This window comes from Hyla sarda, chromosome 4, assembly GCF_029499605.1.
Source record: "Hyla sarda isolate aHylSar1 chromosome 4, aHylSar1.hap1, whole genome shotgun sequence".
Lineage (NCBI taxonomy): Eukaryota > Metazoa > Chordata > Amphibia > Anura > Hylidae > Hyla > Hyla sarda.
This window is the reverse complement of record NC_079192.1, coordinates 54,839,415-54,865,735: the sequence shown is the minus strand read 5'-3', so window position 1 is coordinate 54,865,735 and position 26,321 is coordinate 54,839,415. Positions and strand designations below refer to the sequence as shown.

The 26,321-nt window shown below is 43.6% G+C and overlaps 1 protein-coding gene and 1 long non-coding RNA gene across 4 annotated transcripts in view; one reads left to right on the top strand and one right to left on the bottom strand.

The window, feature by feature from the left end:
• The first annotated feature begins 8,986 nt into the window (after nt 1-8,986).
• Nucleotides 8,987-26,321, top strand: part of LOC130367944 (inositol polyphosphate-5-phosphatase A-like) — a 56,507-nt gene continuing 39,172 nt past the window's right edge. The window contains exons 1-5 of one of the 3 annotated variants that reach the window (XM_056570994.1): nt 8,987-9,125; nt 12,120-12,193; nt 15,691-15,732; nt 16,704-16,804; nt 18,404-18,491. In XM_056570994.1, the coding sequence (XP_056426969.1) occupies nt 12,137-12,193; nt 15,691-15,732; nt 16,704-16,804; nt 18,404-18,491 (288 nt within the window). In that variant the 5' untranslated portion in view covers nt 8,987-9,125; nt 12,120-12,136. Of the gene's footprint in view, nt 9,126-12,100; nt 12,194-15,690; nt 15,733-16,703; nt 16,805-18,403; nt 18,492-21,278; nt 21,503-26,321 lie in introns of those variants that run through there. The other 2 variants (XM_056570995.1, XM_056570997.1) reach the window with 2 other exon arrangements.
• LOC130367946 (uncharacterized) overlaps nt 15,404-26,321 on the bottom strand; it is a 39,677-nt gene continuing 28,759 nt past the window's right edge. The window contains exon 3 of the long non-coding RNA XR_008892220.1: nt 15,404-15,628. This is a non-coding gene — a long non-coding RNA (uncharacterized LOC130367946). The remainder of the gene's footprint in view (nt 15,629-26,321) is intronic.

The window sequence follows — 26,321 nt, the reverse complement described above, 5'->3', positions numbered from 1 at the left end:
ATAAGTCTTTATTTATTTATTTATTGTTGTCCTTAGTGGGATTTGAACCCAAGTCCCCAGCATTGCAAGGCAGCAGTGCTAACCACTGAGCCACTATGCTGCCCTTAGCATACATCTGTTATGCATGGTTGCTACAATGGACAGAGATGTCGGCAGAGAGCACTGTGTTCCAAAAAGAGAGGAATTTCCTCTGTAGTATTCAGCAGCTAATAAGTACTGGAAGGATTAAGATTTTTTAATACAATTAATTTACAAATATGTTTAACTTTCTGGCACCAGTTGATTTAAAAGAAAAAAGGTTTTCACCGGAGTACCCCTTTTAAGAGTAATGTACTTCTAGGATTCACTAGTGCCTAGGTCTCCAAGCACTGGACCTCCAGCTGTTGCAAACTACAACTGCCTGCATGCACGGACAGCCAACGGCTGTCCGTGCATGCTGGAAGTTGTAGATTTGCAACAGCTGGAGGTCCATAGTTTGGAAACTTGGGCACTAGTGCATTGTGATGTGTATTGTTTCCCTATAAATCTAGTCACCTTTTTCTTTACTATCCAACAGCTATTGCTACGCTTGAATTTAGAGCCGCTGGATTTGCATGTATCCCGACAGGAAACGTATGTATGTGCCGAAAATACTGCTACCCTGCACTTACGTATAGACACAATTTAAATGTCAAATATATAGCTACTTAGCAGACTTCCTGTGGTCATGTATGTATATTTTATGCATTGGCCATAACCCTAAAACCACTGGCTGACAAACGGAATAACAATGATTATATTGTGACAATGGCGCCTGATGGGATGGGATATATTGGGCCGCAAGTGATCAGTTTGGGGAGTTGATGTGTTGGAAGCAGAAAAAAAGGGGCAAGTGTAAGGATCTGTTCGACCATTCCGTGGGCCAAATTATATCTTAATGACTGGGATCAGATTAAGGCTCGGTTCACATCACTATTTAACCATCCGATTATCGGACCGTAAAATCGGACAGAATCGGATTGCAAAAAATCGTATGCAAAAATTTTATTTGCTATTCGATTTAAAAATTGTATCCAAAAATCGTACAGATGAAAGATCCATCCGATTTTCAATAAAAAATCTGATCCTTTTTTTTTAAATTAATAGGTATGCCAATGGCAATAAAGTTAAAGGGGTATTCCAGGAAAAAACTTTTTATATATATATATATATATATATATATATATATATATATATCAACTGGCTCCAGATTAAACAGATTTGTAAATTACTTCTATTAAAAAAATCTTAATCCTTTCAGACTTATGAGCTTCTGAAGTTAAAGGGGTACTCGGGTGAAAACCTGTTTTTCTTTTAAATCAACTGGTGGCAGAAAGTTGAACATATTTTTAAATTACTTGTATTAAAAAATCTTAATCCTTCCAGTATTTATTAGCTGCTGAATGCTTCAGAGGAAATTCCTTTCTTTTTGGAACACTGATGACATCATGACCACAGTGCTCTCTGCTGACATCTCTGTCCATTTTAGCAACCATGCAGAAGTATGCTAAGGGCAGCATGGTGGCTCAGTGTTTAGCACTGCTGCCTTGCAGTGCTGGGGACTTGGGTTCAAATACCACAAAGGACAACAATAAATAAAGCATTATTATTATTATTATAATAAAGTCAGCAGAGAGAACTGTGCTTGTGATGTCATCAGAGAGTATTCCAAAAAGAAAAGAATTTCCTCTGTAGTATTCAGCAGCTAATAAGTACAGGAAGGATTATGACTTTTTGATAGAAGTAATTTACAAATATGTTTAACTTTCTGCCACCAGTTGATTTAAAAGAAAAAAGGTTTTCACCGGAGTACCCCTTTAAGGTTGTTCTTTTCTGTCTAAGTCCTCTCTGATGACACCTGTCTCGGGAAACGCCCAGTTTAGAAAAGGTTTGCTGTGGGGATTTGCTTCTAAACTGGGTGTTTCCCGAGACAGGTGTCATCAGAGAGGACTTAGACAGAAAAGAACAACCTTAACTTCAGAAGCTCATAAGTACTGAAAGGATTAAGATTTTTTAATAGAAGTAATTTACAAATCTGTTTAACTTTCTGGAGCCAGTTGATAAATATAAAAAAGTTTTTTCCTGGAATACCCCTTTAAGTGTATATGTTTTGAAATCTACTGCGCATGCGTACTAAAAAATCGTGTGCGATTAATCTGACAGAATCGCACAGTCACACGATTCCATGCGATTTACATAGACATCAATAATAATAATAAAAACCAGACACGATTTTGATCAGATTTAGAATCTGGACAAAAAATCGTGGTCAACCACGATTTTACCTCCGATCTTAAATTGTGCAAAATCAGATGCGGATCAAAACTGATGCATATGTTTTCTATTATTAATGAATGGAAGTCAATGGATACGACTTGGCGTGCAGATTTGTACGATTTCAAAGTAAAAAATCTTGAGAAGAAATAGGATGGTAAAATCGTGATGTGAATGCACCCTAAGATGGGGACTTGGTTTCTAAATTCCCTAAATCTCGGTCTGATTGATCATCTATGGAAGGTGCTGGAAGGTGCTGGAAAAAAACAAGTCTGATCCGTGGAGGCCGCACCCCACAACTTATAGAACTTATAGGATCCGCTGCTAATGCACTTTGGGTCAGATACCATAGGACACCTTCACAGGTCTTGTGGAGCTCAGGCTTCATGTTTCAAGAAAATGAAGTATTTCTCATCTCTGTCTACATTTATATCTCTATATCTATCACACACCTATACAGTCATGGCCGTAAATGTTGGCACCCCTGAAATTGTTCTAGAAAATGAAGTATTTCTCACAGAAAAAGATTGCAGTAACACATGTTTTGCTATACACATGTTTATTCCCTTTGTGTTTATTGGAACTAAACCAAAAAAGGGAGGAAAAAAAGCAAATTGGACATAATGTCACCAAACTCCAAAAATGGTCTGGACAAAACTATTGACACTCTTTTAAAACTGTGGAAAAATAAGATTGTTTCAAGCATGTGATGCTCCTTTAAACTCACCTGGGGCAAGTAACAGGTGTGGGCAATATAAAAATCTCGCCTGAAAGCAGATAAAAAGGAGAGAAGTTCACTTAGTCTTTACATTGTGTGTCTGTGTGTGCCACACTAAGCATGGACAAAAGAAAGAGGGGAAGAGACATGTCTGAGGACTTGAGAACCAAAATTGTGGAAAAATATCAACAATCTCCTGGTTATAAGTCCATCTCCAGAGATCTAGATTTGCCTTTGTCCACAGTGCGCAACATTATCAAGAAGTTTGCAACCCATGGCACTGTAGATAATCTCCCTGGGTGTGGACGGAAGAGAAAAATTGATGAAAGGTGTCAACGCAGGATAGTCCGGATGGGGGATAAGCAGCCCCAAACAAGTTCCAAAGACATTCAAGCTGTCCTGCAGGCTCAGGGAGCATCAGTGTCTGTGAGAACTATCCATCAACATTTAAATGAAATGAAACACTATGGCAGGAGACCCAAGAGGACCCCATTGCTGACACAGACATAAAAAAGCAAGACTACATTTTGCCAAAATGGACTTGAGTAAGCCAAAATTCTTCTGGGAAAACATCTTGTCGACAGATGAGACCAGGATAGAGCTTTTTGGTAAAGCCCAACATTCTACTGTTTACTGAAAACAGAATGAGGCCTACAAAGAAAAGAACACAGTACCTACAGTGAAATATGGTGGAGGTTCAATGATGTTTTGGGTTGTTTTGCTGCCTCTGGCACTGGGGGCCTTGAATGTGTACAAGGCATCATGAAATCTGAGGATTACCAATGGATTTTGGGTCACACTGTACAGCCCAGTGTCAGAAAGCTGGGTTTGCGTCCGAGATCTTGGGTCTTCCAGCAGGACAATGACCCCAAACATACGTCAAAAAGCCCCCAGAAATGGATGGCAACAAAGCGCTGGAGAGTTCTGCAGTGGCAGCAATGAGTCCAGATCTAAATCCCATTGAACACCTGTGGAGAGATCTTAAAATTGCTGTTGGGAAAAGGCGCCTTCCAATATGAGAGACCTGGAGCAGTTTGCAAAGGAAGAGTGGTCCAACATTCCGGCTGAGAGGTGTAAGAAGCTTATTGATGGTTATAGGAAGCAACTGATTTCAAAGCAAGTGCAACCAAATATTAAGTTAAGGGTGCCAATAATTTTGTCCAGCCCATTTTTGAAGTTTGGTGTCATTATGTCCAATTTGCTTTTTTCCTCCCTTTTTTGGTTTAGTTCCAATAAACACAAAGGGAATAAACATGTGTATGTATGTATGTGTATATAATATAATGTGTGTGTGTGTGTATATATAATATATATTACAATATATACAGTAGGTAGATCTAAAATAGGTAGGTGTGTGTGTGTAGGTCAGCAAGCAAACTAGGGCCCTCCACTTGTCATTTTTAGCCTGTATCAGTGTTTTCCAACCAGGGTGCCTCCAGCTGTTGCAAAACCACAACTCCCAGCATGCCCGGACAGCCAAAGACATGCTGGGAGTTGTAGTTTTGTAACAGATGGAGGCACCCTGTCTGGGAAAGACTGTATATTATAGCGCCATATTGTGGCAAGTACAGCCCACATTATACCACCACAGGGCGCAGTATACAACTCATTTTAGGGGGGCTAAACAAAAACCTATAGAAGTTGTAAAGTTACAAATAATTTACAAATTATTTCTCTGAATTCTAAATTAGATTATAATCATTACAGTTAGTTCCAGAGTGTTATATACTTAGCATTGTACTGTATATACACATCTCTAGGTTCCTCACACTGGTGAGGCCAGTGGGCCTTTAGGGGTTAACTCCTTCTTGCTCTTTCAAGGACAGGAAATAAAGAGTTTTCTGTTGTAAATGAATCCTCCCGCCCCCTTCTTCAACTTTGTCACGAAATGTAAAATAACATGTGGAAACACCAGGAAGTGTTTACAGTATATGGCGGTACGTATATCGTTCCTGTATACATGGGATGGCGGGGGGGGAAGAGGTAAATACGATAGAAGCTCGGGCTGGGATGGCTGCAGGGAACTTACTCAGAGAAAATGTCCAAATTTAGCTATGGCAGCTGCATGTTGTTCTACTGAGGTTCAACCACTTACTTAAAGGAAACCTCCAGGTACATACAGTACATTGAAGCAGTGTTTCCCAACCGGGAAGCCTCCAGCTGTTGCTGGAAATTGTATTTTTGCATGCTGGGAATTGTAGTTTTGCAGCAGCTGGAGGCACCCTGCTTAGGAAACACTGCATTAAAGTAAATATGTAGATAAGAGGAGGTTTGAGATACAGGTTGAGCGTTATGAATGTTTTACCCCCCTGCTGTATTTGCTGTATGCGCTCAGGACATATACACACTTGCCAAGTGACAACATATTTGTCCTATATTCTTCCATTGCAGCCGTTATGTGTCGGTCTGTTCACACTTTTGCGGTTTTCGCCATGCATTTTTATATAGCTAACCATTGCTACAACATAAGGAATCCTAGAGGTGCCCGCATGGACCCTGTACTTTGTGAGGCATCGTATTGTCTCCTAAAAGTAATTCCAGAGGTGAATACCGCCATATAAAATCAGATGTATAGTATGGACACATGGTGGCCTATGAGCGCCATATTACAGATAAATGTTGGATGTTATGAGGCTACATTAGGATTTGCTTTTGCGCTCCTCTCCGGCTGACTTTAGAGATTGTGAATTGGTAAATGGAATTAACCCCCGTTCTTACAGTAAGGACCCATTCACACTACATATTTTCTGTCACAGAATTTCGCTCCGGAGTTCCGCTGCAGAAAATGTGGTGCATCAGCCTCCCATTGTTTTTATTTGGATTCTGCTGCACCATTCACATTATGGAATTTCTGGATCCCAGACTCTGCCGAAAGAATGAACTTGTTCAATCTTATGGGGGAGACCGCTCGAAAATGCATTGTCATCTATGGAGTCGGCACATTTCTATGTGCTCCTTGCGCCGGCTTGTTCTGCTGGTGACTGCTACAGTTTGTCTCTGCCCGCGAATATCTGGGCAAAAATTCGGTAGTGTGAATGAGCCCTACGTGACAGTCCTGAGGGGGGGGGAACCACTCTTTCAGGCATTGTTGATGCATCCTGTGTATATTCCCTTTCTAACACATTGGACGTATTACCTGTACTGCCTTTGAGTTGTATGGAGCATTACAGCATCCCTAGTGCTCTTTAAAGCTTAAAGGGGTTCTCCAGTTTAGGAAAATGTATCAGCTCCTGCATGGCTCTCCCACCCTCCTCGTGCATGGAGTGGGGGTCGGCACACGCCCATCATGCATCATTATGGTAGAGCCAATGTGCTGTACTCTTGTATCTCAGTCTCTCCGATAGAAATGCGCAGAGGGGGCGTCTCGACCACAGCTTCATGTCATTACAGCTCTGTGCATGGGGAGAGCCGGGACACTGGGCAGGAATTTCCGGGGGCCCCAGAAGTTGAAATTTTCCTAAACTGGACTACTCCTTTAACTCTCACCTTGTGTTATAATTTTACAAAGAGTTAAATTCCACTGTTCACACCATACCAGTGCTGTCCCCCCCCAATAAAAAAAAACCGCCATACGGGGACACACCTAGTACCTACATTTCAATGCTTTGAAGCCACAGCTCCGCCAAGTGCATGAGGCATGAAGTTGGCCATATACTGTCAATAACTTTCCAACAGCTATTCCTAATAAACCTCCCCATATACTTGCATGTTTGGTTCAGCTGGGCCAAAGGAGATGCCATACACCTCTGATGGTGACTTTTATCATTGAGAACTTACATTAGGACATGGTGAAAATTCGCCACAAATGCTGATTGAACATCAGAAGGACATCTCACATCAGATGGTTGGCTGGGCCCACCGAACGGAGTGGCTTTGGCCAGTTTAAAGGGGTTATCCAACATAAGGTGACTTAAGGGGGTACTTTGCCCCTGTACATCTTATCCCCCATCCAAAGGATAGGGGATAAGATGTCTGATCGTGGGGGTCCCACCGCTGTGGACCCCCGCAATCTTGGCTGCAGCACCCCAGACATCCGGTGCACGGAGCAAACTTTGCTACATGCCGGATGACTGGGATGCGGGGCGGAGGCTTGCGATGTCATGGCCACACCCCGCTCAAGACGTCACAGCCATGCCCCCTCAATGCACGTCTGTGGGAGGGTGCGTGGTGGATGTCACGCCCCCTCCCATAGACTTGCATTGAGGGGGCATGGCAGTCACGTCACGAGCCTCCGACACTGCACCCGATGAACGCCGGGTGCAGCAGATAGATCACGGGGGGCCCCAGCGGCAGGACCCCCGCCATCAGAGATCTTATCCCCTATCCTTTGAATAGGGGATAAGATGTCTAGGGGCAGAATACCCCTTTAAGTACTTACCTTCCAGACAGTAAGGGACATGCTTAGGAAGGATCCGTGCTTGCCTTGGGATTAAATGGCTGTGTTGTGAGTCCACCATAATGCTCTTTTTGTGAAAGGTTTATTTCCTGTTCGAGTTCCCTCCCTCCAACGAAAACTCCCGGGATTCCTTGTTTGTAAGTGTGCGGTCACTCTTTTCCCTCCCACACATCAGTCACCTCACCCATTGCAGCACAGCTAAGCTCCCATCCATGCGTGCTGTGCTTAAAAATACAATTTCCAGCAGCCCCATGGAGAATGATCCCCCTCCCACTGAGCGGTCGCTCCACCCATTAAAGCACAGACATGCTCCCTTTCAACACCTGATTAGTGATGTCATGTCTTGGGCTGCTTCACCTTGGGAAGACGACACTCATTTGCGAAATCACCATCACACACAGGTACAGATGCTATATTATGAGATACACTAACTGTACAGCCATTGTAGCACAGCCAATTAAAAAATTAATAGTAATAATAAAAAAAAAAGATCCTAGAATACCCCTTTGAGTCTAACATGTATGGTCTCCTTAAAGGGGTACTCCTGTGAAATTTTTTTAAATCAATTTTTTTTTTATGAACTGGTGCCAGAAAATTAAACAGATTTGTAAATTACTTCTATTTAAAAATCTTAATCCTTCCAGTACTTATCAGCTTCTTTTTAAATTTATTTTCCACAGTGCTCTCTGCTGACACTTCTGTCCATATCAGGAACTGTCCAGAGCAGGAGAATTTTGCTAAGGACATAAGCTCCTACTCTGGACAGTTCCTAAAACAGACAGAGGTGCCAGCAGAGAGCACTGTGGTCAGACAGAAAGGAAATGTAAAAAGAAAAGAACTTCCTGTGGAGCATACAACAGCTGATAAGTACTGGAAGGATTAAGATTTTTAAATTAGAAGTAATTTACAAATCTAGAAGAAGAAAACGGGTTGATGCCAGCGGATAAGAAACTTCACCTTGATGTTGTCACATTAAAAGCATAGACATGGAAAGACTTCAGTGGAACACATGGATAAAATCCTTGGAGAAAGTGCCAGGCGTGACGCGTTTCAGGTCATGTGACCTTTCATCAGATGCATGGTAGGAAGCCGAAAGGAGGGGAATATATTGGGCAAAACAAATGGAACAGGTGAGTGAAACACTAACCTGGGATTAACCCCATATGTTCCAAAAATGTGCAGTTTCCCCTCAGCAATTTACAAATCTGTTTAATTTTGATTTAAAAAAGATATAAATTTCTAGCGGAGTACCCCTTTATGGTCTATTCACACGTACAGTATTCTGCGCAGATTTGATGCGCAGGATTTTCTGCTGCAGATTTCAATGTAAACTGATCACAGCTTGAAATCCTGCGCATCAAGAATACTGTACGTGTGAATAGACCCTTAACGGAGAGATATATGTATACCACGTAAAATGTATATACAGGAATGAATCCTATAGGTAAGTTTTAGGACTTTTTCCCTATTTGGTTTCAAAGATGTAAACTAATAGTAGTGTTCTCATTATTTACTCAGTTACCAGACACTCGGATGTTCTAAGAATCCTGAACACCTTTTAAGAAGAATCCCTATTCCTGGATTTCGGACTGTACATAGTCAGCTTCCATGTCAACCTCCATGGTTCCTGATTGTTCTGTTTTATGACCCAGAAGGGTCTGAGAAAACGTAACCATCCCGGAAACTCGTCTGTAACTTGGATGACTGGTGGAGACTCTGGTATGTTGTCTGTCTGGGTAGAACTGTCCGTCCAGGTTTTCTGTTCTATGGTTACAGGAGTTCTCCTTTTATTCCTTTGTGTTGTAGTCTTGCGTCGGGTGGTAAGTTTCTTTCTGTTCGTGACTTTCTTCGTTCTTGGGCGTTCTGCTTTTCCGGAGGTACTAGTGGTTGGTGATTCTATTGTTCTCCAAGCTGAGGGGGTTGTAGACTTTACGCTTGTAGTGTCATCTTCTGTTGTGTCCATCTCTTCTTGGTCCTTATTAGGTTGGTTTGGATCCATGTTGGTCTTCTTAGGAAGGGGTGGGTCGTCCAGTGCCAGTGTCGCCCTTCTTTTCAGTGGGTGTCCAGATGTTACGGTATCCTCAGGATGCCTTTTAGCGTCTTCATGTTGGTGACCTTTATTTTGACTTCTAGTACGAGGTCTTTGTGACGGAGTGTCTGGGTTTGCTGTTATGGTTCCATGGATACTCACTATGTACTTGGTTGTGGACCTGGACCCTTGATGAGGAGTAGGATTCATACAATCTTTCACCGCCATCTTCCCCCATTGCTTGTCGTACAGTTTAGATGTTCCTTGTACGTGGACCAAGAGAGTCTTTAGCCTCGGTCACAACAATCCTTTGTCCTTCTACAGTTGACTGGTGACATCACACAAAGTCTTGATTGTGATGTCACTAGACTGGGCCTTGTAACTTGGACAACACTGAGATGGTGTTTATGGACATATAGACAGGCTAAGAGATGGCAGCTATCGGGAAAAGGATCCAAGGAAGTGTCTAGTACAGGGTTTCCCAACCAGGGGTGCCTCCAGCTGTTTCAAAACTACAACTCCCAGCATGTTGGACTAGTTAGTAGTATATAGTATAGGTCAGTGTTTCCCAACCGGGGGTGCCTCCAGCTGTTGCAAAACTACAACTTCCAGCATGTTGGACTATATAGTATAGGTCAGTGTTTCCCAACCAGGGGTGCCTCCAGCTGTTGCAAAACTACAACTCCCAGCATTTTGGACTATATAGTAGTATATAGTATAGGTCAGTATTTCCCAACCAGGGGTGCCTCCAGCTGTTACAAAACTACAACTCCCAGCATGTTGGTCTATATAGTAGTATATAGTATAGGTCAGTGTTTCCCAACCAGGGGTGCCTCCAGCTGTTGCAAAACTACAACTCCCAGCATGTTGTACTATATAGTAGTGTATATGGTATAGGTCTGTGTTTCCCAACCGGGGGTGCCTCCAGCTGTTGCAAAACTACAACTTCCAGCATGTTGGACTAATATAGTAGTGTATATAGTATAGGTCAGTGTTTCCCAACCAGAGGTGCCTCCAGCTGTTGCAAAACTACAACTCCCAGCATTTTGGACTATATAGTAGTATATAGTATAGGTCAGTGTTTCCCAACCTGAGGTGCCTCCAGCTGTTCCAAAACTACAACTCCCAGCATGCCCGGACAGCCGTTGGCTGTCCGGGCATGCTGGGAGTTGTAGTTTTGCAACAGCTGGAGGCACCCTGGTTGGGAAACACTGGTCTAGTACATGGGGCTAGATGCATCAACTGTAGGGTTCTTTGCAGTCACAGTAACCAGGTTCTGTTGTATGCCAGAGAGGTCTGTTAATACAGTAGTTTTAGAATAGACAGCTGGGGTAGATATGTCAAAACTGCCAGGCCTTTATTCTTCTTTGTCATGGAGCTAGGGTTGCCACCTGCCCGGTATTTTACCGTCACAGCCGGTATTTTGGCATCCCTGACGGTATTTTTGTATTAAAAATACTGGCTATGTAATGGCCGGTATTTAGCCAACCAATCCTCCAACTCCTGGAATGCTGTACCATAACCTATACCAGTGTTTTCCAACCAGAGCGCCTCCAGCTGTTGCAAAACTACAACTCCCAGCATGCCCGGACAGCCTACGGCTGTCCAGGAATGCTGGGAGTTGTAGTTTTGCAACAGCTGGAGGCACCCCAACGGCTGTCCAGGAATGCTGGGAGTAGTAGTTTTGCAACAGCTGGACGCACCCCTTGTTGGGAAACACTGACCTATACTATATAATACTATATAGTCCATCATCCTGGAAGTTGTAGTTTTCATTTGGGGCAGCTGCTGAGCCACAGGCTGAATCAGGGCATGCTGGGAGTTGTAGTTAGTAACGAATTTAATTAAAAAAAGCGATCATTAAGTGACATCAAAACAAAAATGGTGCTGTTAAAACTTGCAGATCGGGGCGCTGATCCCGTATAAGGAGAAATATAAAAGTTATGGGGGTCTGAATAGGACAATATTTTCCCCGCATATATGTATCCTGTGATGTCACGCATATATAATTAATTATGCAAATTAGCACGTCCGGTATTTTTTTGCAAGAAAGGTGGCAATCCTACATGTAACCTGACACTCAGGTATCCACCATGACAGGCAGAAGATGAAGAATTGTGTATTCTGACTACATGAGATGAATCTGGAGGGAGGGCAGGTATGTGAGCAGAGGGGCAGGGACACCTGTAAAGGAGGGGCAGGGACACCTGTAAAGGAGGGGCAGGGACACCTGTAAAGGAGGGGCAGGGACACCTGTAAAGGAGGGGCCTGACATACCTGAGCCAGGAAGGAGGGAGAACAATCACATCCTGAGAGGAATCCACATCTGTAAAGCCAGGAGATAAGTCTGGATTACTGGGATGTCCTGACCGGGAAGTGACAAGTTAATACCGTGATCAGCAGTGATGGGCCCCCGTGTTACTTTGCATACGATTTACCTGCTGTGTCTTATAAAGCCTAATCTCTGCTCCTCTGCACTGACACCTGCCTGTCCCTGTGTATTTGCCGGTGGGTCCTTGGTCTTCCTTCCTTCTTAGTCCTTCTTGTGCCCCTTGCTATCCCCTGACCTTTCATTACTGATACCTCCTATTCTATTGGGATTTCTATGAACCTAAGATTTGTGTGTTTTTGTCCCCGTGCTTCACAGTTGGGGATTCGTAGTAATTGTCACTTGTGTCCTGCAGTATAAAAGCTGTGGATCATGGAGAGTCTGGGGGTCCTGCTCATCACGGCCAACATCGGCTCTCTGTGTGATGAGGTGAGTATATATCTCATATCTATCTATCTCATATCTATCTAATATCTATCTATCTAATATCTATCTAATATCTATCTATCTCATATCTATCTATCTCATATCTATCTATCTATCTCATATCTATCTCATATCTATCTATCTATCTAATATCTATCTATCTCATATCTATCTAATATCTATCTATCTATCTAATATCTATCTATCTAATATCTATCTATCTCATATCTATCTATCTCATATCTATCTATCTCATATCTATCTATCTATCTCATATCTATCTATCTATCTCATATCTATCTATCTCATATCTATCTATCTCATATCTGTCTATCTATCTCATATCTGTCTATCTATCTCATATCTATCTAATATCTATCTATCTATCTCATATCTATCTATCTCATATCTATCTATATCTCATATCTATCTATCTATCTATCTCATATCTATCTCATATCTATCTCATATCATTCTATCTCATATCTATCTATCTCATATCTATCTCATATCTATCTATCTATCTCATATCTATCTCATATCTATCTCATATCATTCTATCTCATATCTATCTATCTCATATCTATCTATCTGTCTATCTATCTATCTCATATCTATCTATCTATCTCATATCTATCTATCTCATATCTATCTATCTATCTATCTATCTCATATCTATACCTCTCATATCTATCTATCTCATATCTATCTATCTATCTCATATCTATCTATCTATCTATCTCATATCTATTTATCTCATATCTATCTATCTCATATCTATCTATCTCATATCTATCTATCTATCTATCTCATATCTATCTATCTCATATCTATCTATCTATCTATCTATCTCATATCTATACCTCTCATATCTATCTATCTCATATCTATCTATCTATCTCATATCTATCTATCTATCTATCTATCTCATATCTATTTATCTCATATCTATCTATCTCATATCTATCTCATATCTATCTCATATCATTCTATCTCATATCTATCTATCTCATATCCATCTCATATCTATCTATCTCATATCTATCTCATATCTATCTATCTCATATCTATCTATCTCATATCTATCTAACATTTTAGTTATTCCTGATAATTTCATTTCACGTATGTATTGTTTTCCCCATGTGAAGTCGTCCTCCACCTTGAACTAATTGTACACAATTATGCCCAGTAAGGTCTGTCCGATCACCACCAATCCAGGGTTTAGTTAAGCAAACTAAGTATCTGAAGGAAAACGACTGTACTTTCTAAGGATTGACTCCTTTGCAACTGCCGCAGCAATTTCCCAGCAGTTTCTCTCAGATTATTCTTAAAGGGGTACTTTCGAATAAACTGGTGCCAGAAAATTAAACATTACTTCTTTTTAAATATCTTAATCCTTCCAGTACTTATTAGCTGCTGTATACTCAGGAGGAAGTTGTGTAGTTCTTTCCAGTTTGACCACAGTGCTCTCTGCTGACCCCTCTGTTCATGTCAGAAACTGTCCAGAGCAGGAGAGGTTTGCTATGGGAATTTGCTCCTGCTCTGGACAGTTCCTGAGACAGACGGACAGGTGTCAGCAGAGAGCACTGCTGGTCAGATAGAAAATAAATAAAAAACGAAAACAACTTTCTCTGGAGCATACAGCAGCTGATATGTACTGGAAGGATTAAACATTTTAAATAGAAGTAATTTACAAATCTGTTAAATTTTTTGGCACCAGTTGATTAAAAAAAAAATATATATATTGTCAGGTTGCATGAAAGCACTAAGTTGACAGGTGTACTGATAACTAGCTGCAAATATTCAACTAGGTTAGAGCGTACCTCTCAAATCTGACAAAAAAAATACTCTATCTAATCCTGACCCTGTACATCTAATTTTTATGCCTATATCCCCTATATTTATTATAAAAATATCTCTCTTCATCAGTTCACATTGTTAGAAATCCTCTCAGGGCAAAGGGGCGTGTCCCTCCCTTGTGGTGGTGGGAGGTGATTGGTGTGTGGTGTAAGGGGGTGTGTCCCTCCCTTGTGGTGGTGGGAGATGATTGGTGTGTGGTGGGGGTGTGTCCCTCCCTTGTGGTGGTGGGAGGTGATTGGTGTGTGGTGGGAGTGTGTCCCTCCCTTGTGGTGGTGGGAGGTGATTGGTGTGTGGTGTAAGGGTGTGTGTCCCTCCCTTGTGGTGGTGGGAGGTGATTGGTGTGTGGTGGGGGTGTGTCCCTCCCTTGTGGTGGTGGGAGGTGATTGGTGTGTGGTGGGAGTGTGTCCCTCCCTTGTGGTGGTGGGAGGTGATTGGTGTGTGGTGGGGGTGTGTCCCTCCCTTGTGGTGGTGGGAGGTGATTGGTGTCTGCTGGGGGTGTGTCCCTCCCTTGTGGTGGTGGGAGGTGATTGGTGTGTGGTGTAAGGGGGTGTGTCATTCCCTCGTGGTGGTGGGAGGTGATTGGTGTGTCTGCTCATACAGCCTTTCCATCATCTATCTCTTGTCCATGACTCATGGACAAGCCTGACGCTGCTGTAGGACTGGTTAGTGTCCCAATAGGTATGGGGGACCCCTAGTGGTGGAATTTTCAGAAGCTGTTTTCTTTATTAAATATTGAAAACATTTTAAACAGCCATATTACAAAAGGTCCTTAATTTTCATTAGTAACAACATATGAAAAGTTTTTGGAGCTGACAGTGCCTATTTAAGGACTAAGCTAGTGTTTTCCAACCAGGGTAACTCCAGCTGTTGGAAAACTACGACTCCCAGCATGCTTGGATAGCCTTTGGTCGGAAAACACTAATCTAAGCTTTGAATTGTCTTATCCATGACGTTATTGCAAACCTGTTTCCATGTTGTAGTTCCCTTTATAGCAGTGTTTTCCAAATAGTGTGCCTCCAGCTGTTGCAAAACTACAACTCCCAGCATGCCCGGACAGCCAAAGGCTGTCCGGGCATGCTGGGAGTTGTAGTTTTGCAACAGCTGGAGGCAGACTGTTTGGAAATCTTCCTTATAGACTTCATCATGCCATAAAACCTGATGCTCGTACCTTAAAAGTTTGCTCACCAGCAATAAAGCAGTGTAAAAATCTGCCGGTCCAGGTCCTTTTTTTTTTTTTTTTTCTTTATATAACTATGGATTTTTGTTTTTACTCCCCATAATTTGCAGACACGCAAATGCCATGCAAATATTTTTGCACAGCAGTCATGTTTGAAAAGCCAGGAATTTGCATCAAGAACTATTTTTTATATATTTTTTGACCAGTGGAGGAACCGGGAGGACATGTTGGGTCGGGCGTCTATAGTCGGATCTGGCCTCAGTCTCATTGATGCTCCAGTGATTTATTATTGATCCAATGCCTCCAAGTCACTCTCACATAGGAAGCTGAGATATAGGGTGTTGTTCGACTTGTCACATTGGATAGCTGGAGTTTATTGCTGGACTCTGGGATGCTTTTGCCTATGGATAATAGTTACGATAAATATCAGATATTTGACATTAATTTTTCTCTTTTCCAACAGCCAGAAGAACTTGAGAAAAGTTGGCTTCAGGAATTCTATAAGGTAATATAACATTATAGGGAAGCTGTCCCATGTAAATGCAGCCCAGTTTGTAAGCAATATGTTATAGAGCAGGAGCAGCTGAGCAGCTTGATATCCATTTCTCTTGGAAAAGATACAGGATCACTTCATTTATTCATGTAAACCTCTGCTTATTCTGGGCTAAGTAGTCAAGTGGGCAGTCCTACTAAGTAGTCAAGTGGGCAGTCCTAAGTAGTCAAGTGGGCAGTCCTACTAAGTAGTCAAGTGGGCAGTCCTACTACGTAGTCAAGTGGGCAGTCCTACTACGTAGTCAAGTGGGCAGTCCTACTAAGTAGTCAAGTGGTCAGTCCTACTAAGTAGTCAAGTGGTCAGTCCTACTAAGTAGTCAAGTGGGCAGTCCTACTAAGTAGTCAAGTGGGCAGTCCTACTAAGTAGTCAAGTGGGCAATCCTACTAAGTAGTCAAGCGGGCAGTCCTGGTAAGTAGTCAAGCGGGCGGTCCTGGTAAGTAGTCAAGCGGGCGGTCCTGGTAAGTAGTCAAGCGAGCGGTCCTGTAAGTAGTCAAGCGGGCGGTCCTGGTAAGTAGTCAAGCGGGCGGTCCTGGTAAGTAGTCAAGTGGGCAGTCCTAGTAAGTAGTCAAGTGGGCGGTCCTAGTAAGTAGTCAAGTGGGCGGTCCAAGTGATTGACATTTACCTTACGTAAATGTATATAGAGAGCTGTCACGCAGAGTAGGATTGCCCTTTTGACTACTTGGCCTACAACGAGCAGAAATTTACATGATTAAAAATAATTTATCCTGGAAGTTTTCCCTTACAACTATGTATCTTTCTGTTCAGCCCCTTTTGTTCTACAACAGTGGTCTCCAACTGTGGCCCTCCAGATGTTGCAAAATAGGCTGCATTTTTAAAGGCGCAGGTTTCCTTTAGGCATAGAGTACCATAGACAACCCCATTGGCCTTCTTCATGATCTTGACTTTTCTTCTCATCCTATCAGACAGTGCAGGACCACCAGTCTGTGTTCATTGCTCTGCATCTGCAGGAGTTCGGAGGCAAAAATTATCAGGAGAACATGGGATCCGCCGAAAACTTCATCAGGTAATAAGTCACACCCTTTGAGTCCTGAATGTGCCCAGTTTTTGTGGCTACATGCCTAGTTTTAAGAATACACTTCGGAGACCTTACAAAATGTGATGTCCTTTATGTACTGTGAAATGTTTTCCTATGTAGAGCCGATATTTCAGTACAGGCCACACCCACACATCAAGCCATCAAACGCATAGGGGATAAGATGTATAGGGGCAGAGTACCCCTTTAAATAGCACTTCATTCTCTATCCATATCTGCTCTATGGCTTCTATTTATAATTGAGAGCAAGATCTGTCACATGATCTGAATGGGGCCCAATGGGCCACAACTATTTATAATGGTGTCTTTTAAGGTTTCGTTGTCGTCTTGAAGCCGAGTAATGCTGCATACTGCGCTATTCTTGCCATCACAATGATGGAAACCTTGACGTTAAAGGGGCACTCCGCCCCTAGACATCTTATCCCCTATCCATCTTATCGCCCCCATGATCTCAGCTGTGGCACCCCAGACATCCGGTGCATGGCGCGAACTTTGCTCCGTTCCGGGTGACTGGCGATGCGGGGCGAAGGCTCATGACGTTACTGTCGCGTTCGGCTCTCGACGTCACGGCCATGCCCCCTCAATGCAAGTCTATGGGAGGGGGCGTGACGGCCGTCACGCCCCCTCCCATAGACTTGCATTGAGGGGGCGAGGCCGTGACGTCACGAGCGGGGCGCAGCTGTGACGTCATGAGCCTTCGGCGCTGAACCCAACGCTCTAAATTAAGGCCAGGTGCAGCACGGAGACATCTTTTGGCTAGGGGCGGAGTATCTCTTTAAAGGGGTACACCGGTGGAAAACTTTTATATATATATATATATATATATATATATATATATATATATATATATATATATCAACTGGTGCCAGAAAGTTAAACAGATTTGTAAATGACTTCTGTTAAAAAATCTTAATCCTTCCAGTACTTATTAGCTGCTGAATACTACAGAGGAAATGTTTTTCTTTTTGGAACACAGAGCTCTCTGCTGACATCACAAGCACAGTGCTCTCTGCTGACATCTCTGTCCATTTTAAGAACTGTCCAGAGTAAGAGAAAATCCCCATAGCAAACATATGCTGCTCTGGACAGTTCCTAAAATGGACAGAGATGTCAGCAGAGAGCACTGTGGTCATGATGTCAGCAGAGAGCACTGTGGTCATGATGTCAGCAGAGAGCTCTGTGTTCCAAAAAGAAAACCATTTCCTCTGTAGTATACAGACCCTAAAAAGTACTGGAAAGATTAAGATTTTTTAAAAGAAGTAATTTACAAATCTGTTTAACTTTCTGGCACCAGTTGATGTAAAAAATAAATAAATAAAAAAAAAAAAAGTTTTCCACCGGAGTACCCCTTTAAGCTCTAACACAGATATGAAAAGGGTCTAAACTTTTGCTTCAGGCCCATCTGAACCCTACCCGCCATTTCGAGTTTTTTTGTCGGTAAAATGACTAATCTAAGTTATTTTTACTGTTAAGAGTCACCATGTAAGACATCCCAGATTTCTGCTATTATCCAGATTACGTTCCAGTGATCGTATTACATTACTTGACTAAATATGGCTGACTTTGCAGGAAGCTGATGCAGAGCGAAGAGATGTCTCAATATAATTGTATCCAAAGCTTCATAGACAAAGACTTCAACCAGACGGAGAAGTTCACGGTGAGTAATCCATATTTATCCAAAGACATGTTTACTGCGGTGTCAGCCGAGACCCTTTTCCTGGCAACAGAGCCTCCCCGCCTAAAAATCTGATTACTGCTGCAGATGTATATACAGTAGACTGGAATTGTGGGATTGGTGTCAAGACGTTTGTTCTATCACTACAGGGACCATACAGTTATGGATATGTGATTAAAGGGGTACTCCGGCGCTAAGACGTCTTATCCCCTATCCAAAGTATAGGGGATAAGATGCCTGATCGTTGGGGACCCCCCTGATCTTCCACGCCGCACCCCGTTAGAATCAGCCCCCGGGTCTGATTACTGGCGATCACAGGGACGGAGCGTAGTGACGTCACGGCTCCACCCCCGTGTGACGTCACACTCTGCCCCCTCAATGCAAGCCTATGGGAGGGGGCGTGACAGCTGTCACGCCCCCCCATAGGCTTGCATTGAGGGGGCGGAGCGTGACGTCACACGGGGGCATGACCCTGCGATCAGGCATCTTATCCCCTATCCTTTGGATAGGGGATAAGATGTCTTGGCGTCGGAGTACCCCTTTAAGACTGATTGCTAAAGGTCGATACACATCTTAAAGGGGTATTCCTGTTTCTGAAAATGTGTATTTAAGTAAGACTATCACCACAAGAGATATAACCTAATAATATAGTTACTGTATAGAAAGAAATGATAGCACGGCACTCACCCTTTTCCAGTTTTATTTTCGATCATGGTGCGGTACATACAAAGATCACGCCAGTACAGTGGGAGCGGGGAGAGACAGGACTGAGTGGGCTCAGCGGAGCCCGTGCAGCAACGTTTCGCGGTGAAAACCGCTTGGTCACGCCTTACAGACCTATGCACACTGCCAGGTAATATCCTCTTACCTGGCAGTGTCAGAACTGCGCCGGGGTGATTGACACCCGATAGACCAATAGGAGGCTAGTGATGCGCTTCTACTGTCTCATGCGATCGCGAATCAGGGAAGCTCAGAGTCACAGTGGGCTCCGTTCCGTGTCCCTCCAGCAGTTCGCTCGCAAATCGGTGTGCTACTTAGTATAAGTGCCCAGAAAGACAGTAGTGATATAAGCGCTTCCGATATTGCCGTCGCTATAACATACAGGTATAGAGATGCCAACTAGGCATAAGTATGTATCCCTGTATCCATAGCTAAATACGCTCTGTGGACCGGGGGACGGCAGTCGGAATTAACAGGGCAGGAGCCTTGCATAATGTACATGACAGAAACATTTAACTGGAAAAGGGTGAGTGCCGTGCTATCATTTCTTTCTATACAGTATCTCTATCTCTGGCTAAGCGCTGAGCACCACACACAGTAACAGTACAGGATTCACGATTAATGCTACCAGCCTGCAGCACCCAGTGCCGAACACTATCCTCTCTGTAGTCTATTAATAATATAGTGTTATCACAAATTGTATTGGCTTCAGCATGATTTTGTGTGATTATGTAGTCCTTTCATTGTCAGTGTGGTGTTGTCTCCAGCCCCTTGGTTCATCCCTCTCTCCCAAGATGATGCATTATCCTGTGATGTCTCAGAAGGAGATTATCACCTCTGACCAACCCCTACAGCTGCCTCACCATTTCTCCATCATATACATCTTTATTGGGACTATTAGGGAGAATGAGATGTGGTTATACCATGCTGCCTTGCAATGAACAGTACCACAGGCAGAGAAGCAGACAGGGAATGAATAGCAGATGCTGCAACTATGCGATAGCTGTGACAAGAGATGTTCTCCAACAGCTCTGGTTGGGGAACTTGCAGCTATGTTGTGGGAGGGGAGAAGTCAGGGTGGGAGGGCAGTGAGGAATAGCTGAGGGAAACCAATGCATTCTGGGAATTGTAATATTGAGCAACTGCTCAACCAGGAAGTACAGGACTAAGCGCCTTAAAGCAAATCCATTTTTTGGTGTTTTCAGAACTGAGGCAGACAGGTGTGCAATACTAGATGCTTCTGCAGCATCTTTTTTACTTGGTAAGTCTCCAGCCCAAGACCGAATTGAGACATTGAACCAACAGCACTTGTGTTCTGCCGCCATAGTTATCACATTGTAGTGATTAAAATATATATATATAAAAATAAACATTTTGATTGTTAATTCCTATAAGGAAGGGTTCGTGCTTTTCTTGGGACGCTTTCCATGGAGACACAGATCTGATAGGTTGGCATACTTTCCCTGTAATAAATATATTGGGAAGAAGCTGCAAGAATAGTACGAGGGAGAAGTGGTGGATGATGTATGAAATATAAGCAACAGCTACAGACTTGGCTCCGGGGGCAAGGGGTGTTGCTCCGGGGGCAGGATATCTGCTTAAATCTCCCGGCAGCTTTATAGCCCAAGACTTTTCTGCTGCCAAAGTGATGAGGATACAAATTTTTCCAGAAGTCCCATGCAAGTTTATGGAAATTCTGATGGCTGTAGTCTCGGACCAACATCGGAGTTATTCTTTAATGCTGCAGGAAGTATTTTGAACTGTCAGCAGATGGTGTTGTGTTACCTGCTAATATTTATTCATATGCACAGTAATATGTCACCCTCTCTTGTTAGGATCTTCTTCTCCTTTCCTGGTATCCTCCATCTTTGATCAGATTTGTTATACATGATTGTGGTGGCCCAGTACGGGAGGTGTTACCCCGTACCCTTGCTGCCCTGTCCGGCAGCCCCTCTTCTGTGTCCCCAAGGCCCCCTTGTACTTGTTTTCCCCCTGTACATAAGTTCTGCATTGTAAAGTGTTATATAATGTCTTGTTGCTTTAAGAGTTATACCATGTGATGATATGTCATGTGATTGTTACCCAGGAGGTACCAGTGACCAGGTGACCCCAAGAGTGACCTATGGGCTCCCTGCTAGTCTCCCCCATACAAGCCCTGGGTGGAGCTTCTCTCTTCTCTCTCTTCTGCTGAGGTCCAGTGCAGTCTTGTCTAGTGTGTGTGTCCAGAGTGTTGGAGACCTCAAAGTCCAGTCCTGCAGCCGCCATCAAGTCAAGTAAGATAAAGTCACAGCTTTATGAGTCAAGTCAGTCCCTGTCATCTGTCAAGTCAGCATGGTCTGCATTCAATTGTCCAGTCCTACTACAAGTCCCAGCAAGCCCTTAAGGTCTCTGCGTCACTGGTCACCTCCTTGGATCCTGACTGAACTGTATAGATTTAACCATCTGTCTACCCTCAGTAAAGCTACCATTGTCCATAACTTGGCGTCGTATTCATTATTGCCCCCGTGCCTAGCCCAGGATCCAGCGGTATACCTTCGGGTGGTTATAAGCTAAACCACGCCATGGCGTCACGAATACAAGGGGTTAATGCCATCTGCCTCTAGGGTAAAAACATCAGCCCTCATCACACCCCACTACCACATGATGTTTTATGTATAAACAGATAATTCTTCAACAATGTCTGAATGCGGATGATTCTACTACAAACACACACTTCTGCAGCAGGTTATAGTGCCCCAAGCACTGCAGGCTATGAATAGGATTACGGTTTTTCAGTTATTATTTTACAACATGCTGAACTGACAGTAGAGATCAGATTTTGTTAAATTCCACTCAGGAAGTAACACAGATTGACAATCAATTTCACATGCTGTTGTACAAATGGAACAGACAACAGGTGGAAATTATAGGCAATTAGCAAGACACCCCCAATAATGGAGTGGTTTTGCAGGTGGTGACCACAGACCACTTCTCAGTTCCTACGTTTCCTGGCTGATATTTTGGTCACTATTGAATGCTGGCGGTGCTTTCACTCTAGTGGTAGCATGAGACGGAGTCTACAACCCACACAAGTGGCTCAGGTAGTGCAGCTCATCCAGGATGGCACATCAATGCGAGCTGTGGCAAGAAGGTTTGCTGTGTCTGTTTGCTAGTGTCCAGAGCATGGAGGCGCTACCAGGAGACAGGCCAGTACATCAGGAGATGTGGAGGAGGCCGTAGGAGGGCAACAACCCAGCAGCAGGACCACTACCTCTGCTTTTGTGCAAGGAGGAGCAGGAGGAGCACTGCAAAATGACCTCCAGCAGGCCACAAATGTGCATTTGTCCACTCAAACAGTCAGAAACAGACTCCATGAGGGTGGTATAAGGGCCTGACGTCCACAGGTGGGGGTTGTGCTTACAGCTCAACACTGTGCAGGATGTTTTGCATTTGCCAGAGAACACCAAGATTGGCAAATTCCCCACTGGTGCCCTGTGCTCTTCACAGATGAAAGCAGGTTCACACTGAGCACATGTGACAGACATGACAGAGTCTGGAGACGCAGTGGAGAACGTTCTGCTGCCTGCAACATCCTCCGGTTTATTGGTGGGTCAGTAATGGTGTGGGGTGGCATTTCTTTGGGGGGCCGCACAGCCCTCCATGTCTTTACCAGAGGTAGCCTGATTGCCATTAGGTACCGAGAGGAGATCCTCAGACCCCTTGTGAGACCATATGCTGGTGCAGTTGGCCCTGGGTTCCTCCTAATGCAAGACAACGCTAGACCTCATGTGGCTGGAGTGTGTCAGCAGTTCCTGCAAGAGGAAGGCATTGATGCTATGGACTGGCCCGCCCGTTCCCCAGACCTGAATCCAATTGAGCACATCTGGGACATCATGTCTCGCTCCATCCACCAACGCCACGTTGCACCACAGACTGTCCAGGAGTTGGCGGATGCTTTAGTCCAGGTCTAGGAGGACATCCCTCGGGAGACCATCCTCCACCTCATCAGGAGCATGCCCAGGCGTTGTAGGGAGGTCATACGGGCACATGGAGGCCACACACACTACTGAGCCTCATTGCGACTTGTTTTAAGGACATTCCATAAAGTTGGATCAGCCTGTAGTGTGGTTTTCCACTGTGATTTTGAGTGTGACTCCATATCCAGACCTCCATGGGTTGATACATTTCATTTCCATTTTTATGGGATTTTGTTGTCAGCACATTCAGCTATGTAAAGACGAAAGTATTTCATACGATTAGTTCATTCATTCAGATCTAGGATGTGTTATCTTAGTGTTCCCTTTATTTTTTTGAGCAGTGTACTATGCCATTGCATAGCAGGGATTACATGTTATATTTTAATAGTTTGGCCAATTACGCATGCGGCGATACCTTATATGTTTATTTTTATTATGTTTACATGTTTTTTTATATGGAAAAGGGGGGGGGGGGGGGTGATTTGGACTTTTAATATGGAAGGGGTTAATGTGTGTTTTTTCAAACCATATTAAACATTTTTTTTTTTTTTTTTAAATATACTTTATTGGTCCCTTAGGGGACTTTAAGCAGGAATCATAGAACTTCATTAGGAGGAATCATAGAACTTCATTAATCTGTGTGTCTGGGGAGGCAATTTGCCACCCCTGTGAAGGTACTGCATGGGTCCAATGAGAACCCTTTGTAGGGCCAGCCCTGTATAGATGTTGACTGATCAGTTCTCCCAACAGGACACATTTATCTGGTGCCCAAATTATCATTAGAAAGTTCAGAAGTCAGTCTGTTATGCCAGGGTAAAGTCTTTGCACAGGTCTGTGTATTTGGTATGGGCCGAATCCCCACTGGTTCAGCTATTCATGTCCCAAGATTGGTAATATTATTATTATTATTATTATTGCCTTGATCACCATAAGTATATAGCTATTGTTTATAGGCACGATACAGATGCTTATATTGTCTTGTAGCGACTTTTGCCTAGTGGTTGGGGATTATGGCTGTTTATTTTGGGCCCAACCTGATGGCCTCTTCCCATAGACATAAATGGAGGGGGCGTGATGTCACGAGGGGGCGTGGTGTGACGTCACGTCTCCATCTTGGAAAACCAGCGTTTTTGAGACTGAAGCAGGACCTGGCACAGAATGCCGGGTGCTGCACAGAGATCGCAGGGGGTCCCTTTGGATAGGGGATAAGATGTCTAAGGCCGGAATACCCCTTTAAGTGTTTTTAGCTGTTTGTTGCATTCACTGCTGTATTTGTTTGTATTGCTTTTATCTACCGTATTTTTCGCCATATCACGCACTTTTTCTTCCCCAAAACTGGGGGGGGGGGGGGGGGGGGGGGAAGTTGGTGTGTCTTATACAGCGAATACACACCTATTGGGTCAGTCACGGCGGCCATCAACGGCCGGGACCCACGGCTAATACAGGACATCACCGATCGAGGTGATGCCCTGTATTAACCCTTCAGACGCGGCGATCAAAGCTGACCGCCGCATCTGAAGCGAAAGTGACACTAAGCCGGCTGCACCGGGAGGGACCTTACCTGCCTCCTCGGTGTCTGCTCCGTGCCGGGATCCCCTGCATGGCCGGCGCTCTCCTTCGTCATCATCACGTCGTCGCGCACACTGCCCCGTCATCTAATAGGAGCGGCGTGTGTAGCGGCGTGCGTAGCGACGTGATGGCGGCGACAGAGAGCGAGGATACCGGGCAGCAGAGACGTTCCGGAGCGACGGGGACACCCTGGGGACGCGGCGACAGCGATGGAGGGCAACATCCAGGGCAGCGGTGACGAGCAGTGACGGGTCCGGAGCGGCGGGGACACGTGAGTATTACCTCCTATCCAGTGGTCTTCAACCTGCGGACCTGCAGATGTTGCAAAACTACAACTCCTGGCATGCTCGACAGCCAACGGCTGTCCGGGCATGCTGGGAGTTGTAGTTTTGCAACATCTGGAGGTCCGCTGGTTGAAGATCACTGTGACCTATACTTTACATTGTATTCTAGATTTTCCTGATTTAAAATTGGGTGCGTCTTATATGCCGGAGCGTCCTTTTGGGGCGAAAAATACTGTACTTCATCTTCCTAGATAAGCATGGCCTTTTATTTTTGGCCATTTTTGTATGTGTTATTTTTAAAAGATTTTGAATTATTTTTGAATTTATCATCTTGGGATGTGCGTTCTTTGAACATAATACTCTTTTTCTTGTTCAGATCGTATATATTTAGATAGGGACTTAAAGGGGTACTCCAGTGGAAAACAAATGTTTTCAAATCAGCTGGTGCCAGAAAGTTAAACAGATTTGTAAATTAGTTCTATATAAAATTCTTAAGCCTTCCAGTACTTATCAGCTACTGTATGCTCCACAGGAAGTTGTGTAGTTCGTGCCAGTCTGACCATGATAGTGCTCTCTGCTGACACCTCTGTCCATGTCAGGAACTGTTCAGACCATAAGTAAATCCCCATAGCAAACCTCTCCTGCTCTGGACAGTTCCTGACACGGACAGAGGTTGCAGCAGAGAGCACTACACAACTTCCTCTGGAGCAGACAGCAGCTGATAAGTACTGGAAGGAATAAGATTTTTATACAGAAGTCATTTACAAATCTGTATAACTGTCTGGCACTATTTGATTTTAAAATATTTTGTACCCCTTTAGGTATGAAAGATTAATAGTAACTGGTTGTACGCAATGAAGAAAAATTACTTTCTTCTGGAAAAGAAAAATTATTGCAATACTGGTTACTGCTTATGTGCTAGAGGGGTGCTGTTTCTAGAGAGAGGGGCATGTTTTGTAATCTCAAACAGTCCCTATAAATTGTTCAGAAAAGGAAGAAAGAAAAAGTAGTTCTAAATTAAAGAATAAAATTAAAAATAAAAAAATAAACATTGGAGAAATGCAATACTCCTTATGACCACATGGTGGTGCAGAGAGATTATATATTCATTACTGTGAAATAAACATGAAGGGAAGCTGGTCCTCTATAGCAGTGTTTCCCAACTAATGAGCCTCCAGCTGCTGCAAAACTACAACTCCCAGCATGCCTGGACAGCCTTTTGGGGATCAGGGCATCTTGGCAGCTGTAGTTTTGAAACAGCTGGAGGCACACTATTTAGAAAA